The sequence below is a fragment of the Pan paniscus genome, chromosome 2, assembly GCF_029289425.2.
Source record: "Pan paniscus chromosome 2, NHGRI_mPanPan1-v2.0_pri, whole genome shotgun sequence".
Lineage (NCBI taxonomy): Eukaryota > Metazoa > Chordata > Mammalia > Primates > Hominidae > Pan > Pan paniscus.
Genome location: NC_085926.1, coordinates 4,796,974 through 4,809,865, shown reverse-complemented (window position 1 = coordinate 4,809,865; position 12,892 = coordinate 4,796,974). Strand labels below are relative to the sequence as shown.

The window sequence follows — 12,892 nt, the reverse complement described above, 5'->3', positions numbered from 1 at the left end:
GTCAAATCTTTTTAGACATAGACACGGGCATTCATGTTTCCTGATATGACATTAAAAAAAAAAATCCCCCCTGGACTTGTGTTTAGATTGTACTTTTCGGAGGGGGGGCATTCAGATGGTGCCTTCCACGTAACTTAAGGTCAAAAGAAAAGCTAACTCCTCAGAAGGGTAACTTAGGCATATAAGCATTACATAACGTGTCATCGCTTTCAAGTTGGTCCTTAAACTGACTCATTACCCATACATGTCTGCTTCCGTTGATGTCTGCATGATTAAGCTAAAGCGTGGAGCCTGAAACTTACTCCTGTGTGGTTTTGGGCTCTTTATCCCATTCTCTGTCACATAAGGTGGTTCCTGGCAGGTTGTTCTATGCGTATGTGAGGTGATCTGCCAAAAAGCTCTGATGAAAAATTTAGCTGGGAGGTGGACCTCCCAGGTGGCTGCTGTGGATGTCAGAAAAGGGGCCATGAATGTATCACAGAAGAGGAGCTTTGAATGCTTGTCGAGGGGCCCCAAATAGCAAAATGCCCCCCTCCAAATTGTCTGCCTTTTCTCAGCAAAATGTGTAGCCTGGAAGGAGGTGGGCTGGGGGGAACCCAGAAAGACCATAATCATCATGTTTTGTTATGTGAATAATGGCAGGTACCTCTTAATAGACTAAACATTGTACAGTCTGCAGTCAATCAAGTCCTGCCTCCCCTCTGACCCCTGGCAAAAAAAATATTCCAGAGATTTCTTACAAATTCTTTAGTCTGAAATCAATTCCAGAAGTGCGGCGTGGCAACACATATACTGGACTGAGCATCAAGACGTCTATGTTTTAGGGTTAGCTCTGCCATTAGTTAGCTATGTGACTTTGGCCTGATTTCTTAACTGCTCTGAGACATAGTTTCCTCATATATAAAAGAAGGGGCTGATTAAGAGACTTTCTCACAGGTTTAATAGTATCTAGCTGCTTCTCTTTCTTTCCTGGTTAAAAAAAATGGATAAAAAAGTTAAATTATTTTAAGTTAGTTAGATTTAAAACTAAATCTATGGTAACAGCTACAATCTCCTCTTGTCTGAATGTGGATAACTGGGATCCCCAGTACTGCACCAATACATCCAGGAACCACAGCTGAGATGCAAGTCCTAGCCTTCCTGCTGCTTCTAATAGGTTTTTTGAAGTTAAAGATATGGGTACCTCCTCGGACTCCCTTAAACGGGTAGAAAAACGCCACAAGCAGGTTCATCAGGACGGCCAGGTTAAACGAAATGCTGCTCCAGAAAGACATGTTGCGGGCACACCAGTACAACACGGGCTGGGCTGCAGAGACAAAGGCAAAGCCGTGTGAGGTTGGAGACCCCAAGCCGGAACGCCAGGAATGCAATGTGGCCCTTCCGCCAGCTCTGCCCCACAAGTCCACTTTTGTTCCCGGTTTTTACCACAATAGTAAAAATGATCATTTGTTTTGAACTTGGTACATAATGACATCAGATTGGTTTATTTCTGTGTGGAGTACTTACTGGAACAGAAGATGTATTGGGGGTGGAGTAAGGAGAGAGGAAAAAGAGAAAAGTTGGAGCATCTATAAACCCTGCATACCCCAGCCACAGCCATCAGTTGCGGAATCTGGGGGTTATCCAGAGTTCACACACTGAGTCCTCGGTTCCCCCTAGGGCTCTGGGACCAGATGAGATGCCCAGAGAGACCCAAAAATTCAATTAGCTTTTTAGAAGTTTGGGGCACTGGGGAGGGGTGGGGGAGATACAGCATTCAGAGTCAGCCCCGCTGGGCCCCAGACTAGGGCTGGTATCATTTCCACATTCCTCTCTGGCTCAACATGCTCCACTAACACGCCAGTGCCTAAAAGCAAGACAATGATTCCTTTCCCGGCATTGAGTCATCTGCCATTTCCCTGAAGTTGGATGATCATTCTTGAGGACAGGGAAGCGAGGGGTACAAGTTGCTGACCTCGTGGTCAGCAGCAGAGTTCCCATCTCCAGGGCTATGGCAGAGACAGGATGTGGCAGCAAAGCCATCACAAAGGGGCAAGAGACAGAGACACTTTGGACATTGCTGCCACCTTTATCCACCGTTGCCCACAGGTTATCCCACGCTGGCCGGGCATTCTCAGTCTTAGAACAACAAACACTTGGTTACAGGGGTGCCTTTTTCCCTGAACTCTTTTTCAATGGTGCTTTACACTTAGGGTGATGCTCCAAAATAGACATGGTAGGCATAATTTCAGTGTCCATGTCACAGGCAAAGTTTCCAAAAGACAGTCTCATTCCACATCATCCCCTCCAGAGAAAAGCATGGAGTACGTGAGAATGGATCTCTATCGTATATTTCTTTTTCCCAATGAAGTCATCATGGAACTTTGCGACAGCAGCCAATGACAAATCCAATGGCCCTATAATAATGCTTGTAGCAGCAGCCAAGCCTTTGGGAGCTTCCAACCAAAATGAAATTATGGTACAATTAAATAGAGCCCTGGGTAATTTATTAATCGCCCATATCATGTTTGCACTTGGTAACAGGCAATGTTTCCAAACTGTAGAGTTTTAGAGCCATGAGCAATCATCTAGTTTAAAATCCCTCATTGTATAAATGAGGGAAACTGAGGCCCAGCACAGGGCAGAAGCAGTGGAGATCTTGTTATCCAGGTTAGTGATCCTCTGGGGTCTGCGACAGGGATAAAAATAAATGACCCATGTGACAATTCAATGGGGGAGCCAGCCAGGACCCAGTCAACCACTACGTAGCAATGTACTTTTTTTGGTAATTTGATTGCTGAAGCAAATTTAAGCTGAGACATTTATCTGCTCTAGAAACAACAGCTATTGTGTTTCTTCTGGGACTGAAGCCCATTTCTGATCTGGATATGTAAACTCCAGAAGAGGACAGAAGAGATGAATGGCAAAGAGTTGATAACCACTGAAGCTGAGTGATGGATATGTGGGAATCTGAAATATCCTCTCCACACTAGTGTGTGTATAAAAAGCTCATAAAACAAAGTTGGGGGGAAGAAAAGGATCTGGCAAAGCTCAACGATGGTCTGTGTAAGCCAGCATTCGTTTCAGAGGGAGTGCTCCGTATCAAATGTGAGTGCGTGTACTGCAGGATACGCTAATATGATTGTAATAAATGGTCTTCAACTATGGCATATAGTTCATGAAATAAATCTTATTTTTATAACGCTAACATTCTACTTAAGTTGTAATGTTGTTTTCAATCTGGACAAACATTCAGTCCTTCAAATCAACTAGGTATTTATCCAGGTGCAAGAAGATACTTAGAGACCAATCTTGACATGCAATGTCTTTTATTTCCTGTGGCACATGGAACTATGTCCCTATCTACCTTTCCAGACACTTCTCCCACTCCCCTTCCCCATATACTCTGCCTTTGTATCCCAATCTAGTGGTGGTTCCCGAACACACCCCGCACTCTCCAGCCTCTGCACACTCACTTTGTGTCAATTTAAAAATATGTTCATGAATTATTTGATCCTCCTCCCTTCAAGTGGTACATCTTAATTTCCCTTCCACTTGAGTATGGGCTGGACTTAACAACCTGTTACTAATAAATAAGAGTAGAGTGAAACTGCTGGTTCATGCCTTCTGAGACTAGGTGATATTAATAAAAACACTGTGGCTTCCTCCTCCTCCTCTCTCTCTTCCTCTCCCTCTGTCTCATCAATAATTTGCTCTGAGGAAATCATCTGCCATGTCATGAGGATGCTGAAGCAGACCTATGGAGAGGTCCATGTGGAGGGGACCTGAGGCCTCCTGCCGACAGCCATGTAAGAGCACCAAGGAGTGGACCCTCTAGGTCCACTTAAGCCTTCAAATGATGGCAGCCCTGGCTGACATCCTGGCTACAACCCAATGAAAGACCTGAGGCAGAACCATCCAGAGGAGCCACTCCCAAGTTCCTGACCCCAAGAAACTGTGAGGAAATAAACATTTATTGTTTTAAGTCACGGCATGTTGGGGCAATTTGTTATACAGCAATAAAAAGCAACTAACCTACTTTCTGTGGCAGCCAAATAATGTGCCCCCCTCCAACATGTTGACATGTGAATCATTAGAACTTGTGAATGTGCTACCTAACCTGGCAAAAGGGGCTTTGCAGGTATGATTAGGTTAAGGATGTGAGGTGGGGAGGTTGTCTTGGATTATCTAGGTAGGTCCAATGTGGTCACAAGTATCCGTGTAGGTGAGAGAGTGAGAGAGGGAACAGGAGGGTCAGTAGCACAGCATGAGAAATGCTCTACTGGACAATGCTGCTTTGAAGGTGGAGGGAGGGGCCGGGGGCCACAGGTAGCCTCTAGCAGCTGGAAAAGGATATGGCCTTCAGAAGGAACACAGCCCTATCAACACCTTGGTATTAGCCCAGCGAGAATCTTTTCAGACTTCTGACCTCCAGAACTGTAAGATAATCAACGTATGTTGTTGTAAGCTTCAAGCTTTGTGGTAATTTGTTATAGCAGCAATGGGAAACAAATACATCTCCCCATCCCCCAGTCTCTCAGGCTGTGTCTATTCAAGTCCTACAGACCTTTCTATATGCTACTCAAATCCTACCTTTTCTCTGAAGCCTTCCTTTCTTGTACTTCCATGTGTCAATGCTTGATTACAGCTCTAGTCACAAACAGCTTGGTATTGCAGCCACTTAAAAATATGCCGTTGTTGTCTGCCCACTTCAGATAGTAAGTGCCCACAGGAGGAGTCATAGCTTACACACTGTTGAATTCCTCAATGTACCTTATAGCAGGGGTCCCCAACCCTGGGGCCGCAGACCAGTTCTGGCCCATAGCCTGTTATGAACTGGGCAGCACAGCAGAAGGTGAGCAGCAAGCGAGCATTACCGCCTAAGCTCTGCCTCTGTCACATCAGCAAGGGCATCAGATGCTCACAAGAGTGCGAACCCTATTGTGAACTGTGCATGTGAGGGATCTAAGAGGCTGCACACTCCGTAAGAAAATCTAATGCTTGATGATCTGAGGTGGGACAGTTTCATCCCCAAATCATCCCTCCGATCTGTGGAAAATTGTCTTCCATGAAACCAGTCTCTGCTGCCCTAAAGGTTGGGGACCGCTGCCTTACAGCATGTTTTCTACTTATCAGGGGCTAAAAGTTGGTTAGATCAATATACCTGCTACATTATAGCAAAAAGAAGGAGTGCTGTGATCCTGGATTGGCAAGGCAATTTAAATAACCACAGCCTAGGGCATCTCTTGGTAACATTCTTTCCTAGTTTTTTGTTTGTGTTTGTTTGAGAGGAACGGGCCTTTACTGGAAGGCTTGGACTCCATATATACTTATGAGTGGGATAATCACATGGGAAAACCTCATGCAAGAAAGTGTCAGCACATTCAACTCTGCCTCAATTTCCTCTTTCTCTCTCTTCTCATTTTCCTAGCCCAGAGTTTTCACTTCACTGGGGATAGGATCTTCAGGAAAGGATATCAGAGAGGGATGGTGAGAGAGAGGATGTGAGTGCACAGAAGACTATGTGTGTGTTCTAGTGTAAATAAAGCAGAGAAGAGAGTTTATGAAGCTCAGAGCAATTGCATATTTTAATCTTGCAGAAGAAAATACTAAGCCCCATCAGTCTCAGACGGATCTCACTACGTGTCTGAGTCCTAGCTGCAGATTTACTGAAGAACAGATGATCCTCTGCAATACATTCAGGAAAAGGTAAAACAGCAAAATGAATGAGCCTGAAAAATTGATTCTGCAGACTTATTAGAAGAGATATAAGCTACTTAGAGGGGAAAATGCATTTCATTTTAATTGTATTTCTGATGAGTACATTTCTCCCTCCCCAAGTGTGCAAATCATGGTTAATTCAGTTATTATTTTCAATTTCTCTCTTACCAGCAGATAGTTTTGAAGCCAATTAAAATCTTTCAGCTGACAACTGCAGTTGTGCTTAAGTTTCACTGAAATGAAAACTGTTTTTCAAAAAAAGAATGACTGAAATAAGGAAGGTATTAGCTACAATATAATATAAGTCTTGGCATAATGACCATGCTACAGTCCATCAGTTAGGTCATCTTAATCCCTCACTTCACAGGTGAGGGTCTGGGAGCAGTTAAGCCATTTGTCCCAGGGCCATGGAGCCTGTTGGGGGCAGAAATGGACTAGAACTGATTCCTCACTCTTTGGGCCTGAGGGTCCTCCTGCTATTCCGGGCTGGAGACATTATCTCAAGAAAAGGGATAAGGAGATATCTCATCTCACCAGAAAAGGTGAAAACCTTTTTGTCATCTCCAAAATAAGCCGTTTGGAGAACCTATAAAATACATACATTATACATAAACATTTCATAAAACAATTTATAGAGAATGAATGTATCAGTGTATGTGTCTGACCAATTTCATAGACACATATTCTGATAAGGCTAAAATTACAGCCTATTAACTATCATGGAGGTTTGGATACAAGAACTCAGGATTGGCCGGGCGCAGTGGCTCATGCCTGTAATCCCAGCACTTTGGGAAGCTGAGGCGGATGGATCACAAGGTCAGGAGTTTGAGACCCTCCTGGCCAACATGGTGAAGCCCCGTCTCAATTACAAATGCAAAAATTAGCCAGCCATGGTGGCATGTGCCTGTCATCTCAGCTACTCAGGAGGCTAAGGCAGGGGAATCGCTTGAACCCGGGAGGTGGAGGTTGCAGTGACCCGAGATCGCGCCAGTGCACTCCAGCCTGGGCGACAGACCGAGACTCTGTCTCAAAAAACAAAAACAAAAACAAAACACCTCAGGATTATTCCCTAAAGCTGGAATGATGGAATATCCCAGTGAAGGACAAAAGCAACAGATAAGTTTTCTCCTATGTAACATAATAGCTAGAAAAATGAGGATGAAATGGGTGGGGTCTATGTCTCCCTTTTGGGGTACAGGGTATCTTTTTCCCTCTTATTGCCCAAGCATGGTGCTCTGCAAAAGTTTCCATGTTCATGAGGATCCTGGAGCTGCAAGGGTCTTTGAGGAATCTACAGTAGGCTATGAGGACACTCTGATACCAGGTAGAATTGCACCTGTGTCTCCTGAGGTCCATACCGTGGAGGCCACAGAGGCTGGTCTGCTAACGGTCCCCTGGCCCCTCGGTCAGACACTAGACATGGAGCTGGCTGAGGGACGGATTTGGCCTGGCCAGACTTTTTGTAATGTTTGAAGGTGCTGCACAGGAAGGTGCCCCTTAGAGACGAGCAAGAGTACAGCGGGGCTGGAAGTGAGGTGGGAACGGGACCTTTGGGCGAACCTTCTTGCACCACCTTATCTGCCATTAGCCTAATCTAGGGATGCAGGCAGGTAGGGAGAAAAGGGAAGAAAAAACACAGACAGCACTGGTCCGTGCCTGCTCAGATTGGCAGCATCACGGAGAAGACGAAAGCTCTGGGAAACTGACCTCCAACACGGCTGTTCTCCACCCCAGGTCTACCCCTCAGAAAGAGCTCAACATGTCACAACTATAGCTGGAATCCAGTGTTTCAAATAAAAAAATCTGGCTCCTGATGAACAGATAGAAATGAAGCACGATCCTTTTTAAGTTGGTCTCAACAGCCGGTGCCAAGCACAAGGCTGGTACTGAAGGATCACATTAAAACCCCAGTGAAAACCAGGAACACAGAAGCCCCCTGGGGAAGCCCTACGAATGTGTTTCAGACAAGTAATTTCCACCTGCCTGGCTGGGATCCTCAATGGGACTCGCTGGTGAGCAATGATGCACCTTATGTGGCAAATGATTCCATTGCCTGTAAAACGATGTAGTCTAAAATCCAAGCTACCCCATAAAAGGGAAAATACCAGAGTCTCTGGAGCAGGTGTGCTAGTAAGTGAGCCAGCAAGCAGTGTGAATTTCCTGCTCAAGTGAACCACCCTGTGAGCTCAAGGGCCTGGGCTTTTCCCTTTTCTCTTTATTTTCTAGATAGAGATACCAAAAGAGGCATTCAAAAAGTCTTCCATGGAGCTTTCCAATCAAATCAAGTCAAATTCTGATGAAGGAAGCCTTTTCAGGGGAGTTATCATACTTTGGCTTGAGCCCACTGATCAGCTGCAAAACTGGTTATGACTTCCTGGTGGTCAGAGGTGCAAAGTATCATAAATGATACTAGCTTTGCTCCTGCTTGGAAATGAACGCACCATCAAGCCCAAGTTTGTGAAATCCCAGAACTGTGTCTCTCTGTGTTGTTGCTGATGCGTTGGAACCCACCTCTCAGTTTCTTCTGCCAATTCATTTCATTGAAGAGGTCTTCAGACCGCAGAAAGAAATCATTGATTTTGCTGCCTTGTTCGTCTCTCTCTGTAGTATAGTAAATTCGTAGTTTTGACTCCTTGGTTAGGAATTCACATATGCTGGGCACGGGAAAGACTATCTGTTCCATTGTTCGGTCTAATCTGACAATCTAGGATGAAAAAGTGGATGAGATTAAATATTCATCTTTGAAACCTTTTACTAAGACTATTTGCTACTGGTGGTAGACTCGGTGGTCAAGATTGAGTATAATATGATCTCTGATTTTATAACCCCAAACTGGGCTGTGTGTCTCAGATTTATATAAAAAATAGCTTGGGTAACTCTGGAAGAGTATTTTCCTAACTTCAGATCCATTAATTTTATTTATTTATTTTTAATTTTTAATTTTTAATTTTTATTTTTTTGAGACAGAGTCAGGAGTCTTGCTCTGTCACCCAGGACAGAGTGCAGTGGTGCGATCTTGGCTCACTGCAACCTCTGCCTCCTGGGTTTAAGTGATTCTTCTCCTGCCTCAGCCTCCAGAGTAGCTGGGATTACAGGCATGCACCTTCACTCCCGGCTTTTTTTTTTTTTCCTCCAGTATTGACAGGGTTTTACTATGTTGGCCAGGCTGGTCTCAAACTCCTGAGCCTAGGTGGTCTGCCCACCTCAGCCTCCCAAAATGCTGGGATTACAGGCGTGAGCCACTGTGCCTGACCTAATTTTAATTTTTTTATATAATCCAAGACAATGATGAACCCATGAATTCTTTTTTTTTTTTTTTTTTTTTGAGATGGAGTCTCGTTTTGTTGTCCAGGCTGGAGTATGGTGGTGCGATCTCAGCTCACTGCAACCTCCACCTCCCTGTGAACCCATTAATTTCTAAGGTGACCAACTTTTATCTGGATCAATTCACTCTGTGTTTTGTGTGCATATTCACATGAGGCTGGTGCTATCCCTAGAACTTTCTGTAATGACGGAATGGTTCTGTGTCTGTCCTATCCACGAGGACAGCCGCTAGTCACGTGTGGCCCCAATCACTAACATGTGTGGCTAGTGCAACTGAGAGGCAGAATATTTAATTTTATTTAATTGTATTTAAATAGCCATACATAGCTAGTGACTATCATGTTGGAGAGTACACTGCTAGGCAGTGGTATAAATCTCACTTAAGGCACTTTCTCAGATAGTAACATTGGGTTATTTTTCCTAGATGGGAACTTTAAAAAGAGATCTTTGGTTATATCCAGTTGCAGTGACCTCCTACCTTGTCAAAGGATCTAAAACATACAATACATGAACCAACTTGCCTATTTAACTCTGGGGCAGCACTCACTGTTCTTTATGCTGGGTATGTTTGGGCCCCGGGGTGGATACCTTGCAAGTTTCCTCCATGCCCTTCCTAGACTGGCTCAGTCCCCAGAGAGGAGGTACCCTGGTTGGATTGTTCAAATTCTAGCGCACTTGACTGTGTCATAGTCCTGGGAGGTGGTGATTTCGAAAGGGCTATGGGTTACAGTATAGTAGAGGCACAAGTCTCTCTTCTTCCTCCTCAGAGGTTGGAGAAGTCAGGTGAGGCCCAGGATGCAACGTGCTCTACAAGAAGAGCTGGTTCTAGCTCTCCCAAAACCTTTGTTCCCTGATACAGCAAGAGAGGTGACTCAGGTCAAGTTGTAGTGGGAAACTCTCTTAGAGGTGAGACAGATTCCCACAGCCCTGCCTCCATAAGTTCTGGGGGGTGTGGTCTTTAGACCAGTGGTTCCCAAATCCATGTGGAGATCAGGTTAGTTACCATACTGATTCTTGTCCATAACTCAACCCCATTTCACTGGAATTGTGGTGTGGGGTCAGTGACCAGAACCTGCACACAAGCAGTTCCCCCATGATCTTGGTGTATGCAAGGGTCAGGGATCACCTCTGCCGTCTCCTGCTATCAAGAGCCTGCCTGCTTCATATAGTCAAGTGGACTATGGACAAGTGCTTCTTCCCACTGAAGGAAGATGATCTGAGGTGTGCATCTGGGTCCAGGAGGGAAAGGAGGAGTAGACAAGGAGGCCTCCTGGCAAGAACTGAGTTCTAGACTCCAGGGCTACCCAGCCTAGTTCACCAGAGTGAAGATATTGGGTCTGCATGGAAAGCCCTTGGTAGTAACAAAGTGTCCCTGGCTTTGCATCGATCACTCCCTAGGGAAACCTGAAGAGCTGGGTGGCTGGCCAAGGGCAGGATTTGAGAGCTAGGTCATGCCTGGTCACTTCTCTTTACCATTTAAGATCTATTCGTAACTCTTTCTCAGTAGATTTAGAATCTGGAGTCAGGAGAGCATATTTCCGTCCTTCTAACATCCCTAAAAAGCTAGGTGACCTTGTTCACACCTCTTAAACCTGATCAAGTTTCAGTCTTCTCCCCAGTGAGTCAAGGAGCTCAGTGAGATAATCTCCAAGGTCCTTTTCTCCTCTGAAATTCTGTATCACAGACATCTAAAGCTCGCCTTTTAAGGGCTCTAGAGGACAGAGCTGGCCCTTCAGTCAAGCTCCTAGGCATTAATGATAAATCAAAGATATTTGCTCACATACACTGGCATGGTTGGCTAATCAGTGAAATGATGTGTTTTATTAGGATAGCCCAGAGACCTGAGACATCAGGTCAGAACACATTCTTGAAAAGTCTCCATCATGAACATTTCATATTGCCCAAAGGAGTCTGTCCATTCTTTAAAATCTTTGTTTCAACACTGATATTGAACTTGTGCATTTCCTCATTAGCAAAACACATCATTCCTTACTGCTCAAAGCCTGTAGAGAGAAGTCTGTGTTCTCTTGGATTCTGAAAGACAGTGCAGGTACAAACGGACCCACAGGCTCAGGGACCAGACAGATCAGGATGAAAATTCCAGCTCTGCCACTGGTGGCTGGAAAAGTGACACAGTCTCTCTGAGCCTTATTTCACAGCTCCCCATCTGCAAAATGGAGATACACCAATGACTTTGCAGAGGCTTTGTTTTTTTGTTTGTTTCTTTCCCCCAGAGAAGATTGTAAAGCTTTATTGAAAGAATTTAAGTCACATTTTCAATATAACACCAACATGTGTGGCTTCAGCTTGTCTTCTTTTTAACTTATGGCTGCCCAGCACCTGCTTCTGTAATTTTAGCATTCCCTAGATTAGGTGGAGTCTCCCCTTTCACATTATGGCCATCTCCACACTCACAATGCATCATGACACTTTTTCTTTTTTTTTGAGACAGCTTGCTCTGTCGCCCTGGCTGAAGTGCAGTGGTGCGATCTTGGCCCACTGCAACCTCCGCCTCCTAGGCTCAAGCCATTCTTGTGCCTCAGCCTCCCAAGTAGCTGGAATTACAGGCGCGTGCCACCACGCCTGGCTAATTTTTTTTTTTTTTTTTTTTTTTGTATTTTTAGTAGAGAAGGGGTTTCACCATGTTGGCCAGGCTGGTCTTGAACTCCTGACCTCAAGTGATCTACCTGCCTCGGCCTCCCAAAGTGTTGGGATTACAGGCATGAGCCACTGTGCCCAGCCACATGACACCTTTTTTTTTTAAAAAAAAACAAAACACAGATCTGATTGTAATGCCCTCCTGGGGAAAACTCTCCAGTGGTTCCCCATTGCTCTGGGGATGCAGCCCAGACTTCTCATAAGGATGGCTGATAGGACCCTGTGAGATCAGGGCTGCCTGCCTTTCCCTTCGGATCTCCCTCTGCACTGAACTCTATGCCCTGAGCCTTGAAGCCTTGCTTAGCCCCTCCGGATCACCTAGAATCTTCCCACGTCTGGGCTTTCGCTTGCTGTTATTCCCCATGTCTGAAAAGTTCCTCTTGCTAGTCTCTACCTGTTTCATCCCTCTGTTCCTTAGGGTCTGGGTTCAGATGAAATTTTTTCAGACTAGGCCTCTGTGACCACCACGATCTACAGCAGGTCTCTCTGCTGGACTTTCTTATGATGCCTCCCACCTGTCCTCGTGAATTCGTGATGAATGAGAGGTTGCTCAGTGTCCTCTTCCCCACCGGACCACAAGCAGCAATAATGACTGTCTTGGCCATGGGATGTCCAGCACCCAGCCCAGGACCTAGCACACAGTACACACTCACATTTCTATTGCTCAGATGAATGAATGCACGCCAGCCCCAGAGCAGGGCATTGCACACTAATGGCCTCAACACAACCCCATGCCCTGAGTTTACTCAGCTTTTACCTCTATCTGCGCCGTGTGCTTGGCATAAAACTCCAGGGCTTCATCTCCGTCCACTTGGCCACCAGGTTTCAGCATGCTCTGAAGTTCTTTGTTATGCCGAGCCAACTAGAATACAGGGACAGAGATACAGGAGGTTGGTGTCTCTTCACAACAGGAACACAGAAACTCCTTTCTAATGTTGGGTATTTAAAAATGCATAATAACCAGCAGCAAGCCAAAGGGCAAAGGTGCCACGAGGCTTGCTCCATCCCATCACGGCGTGCTGTGCACAGGCGCTATTTTGGGAGCTTGGTAGAAAAGCATGGAAAGCTCGTGCCCACACATGGTTCCACTTTCCCCCGATGTCATTAGCCAGGCAGGAGGGAGATGGGGCTTTCTGTGTAGCCTAGGGAGCCTCCATTCGGAATGTTCAGAAACCTCGGTGGCAGATGTGGTCATGGAAGGGAAAAGAGG

At 45.4% G+C, this 12,892-nt stretch overlaps 1 protein-coding gene across 1 annotated transcript in view; it reads right to left on the bottom strand.

The window, feature by feature from the left end:
- ITPR1 (inositol 1,4,5-trisphosphate receptor type 1) overlaps positions 1-12,892 on the bottom strand; it is a 354,118-nt gene that overhangs the window by 51,152 nt on the left and 290,074 nt on the right. Inside the window, exons 51-53 of the mRNA XM_055109477.2 lie at positions 12,440-12,544; positions 8,212-8,404; positions 1,184-1,306 (exon numbers count right to left, since the gene is read on the bottom strand). Of these exons, the coding sequence (XP_054965452.1) occupies positions 1,184-1,306; positions 8,212-8,404; positions 12,440-12,544 (421 nt within the window). The remainder of the gene's footprint in view (positions 1-1,183; positions 1,307-8,211; positions 8,405-12,439; positions 12,545-12,892) is intronic.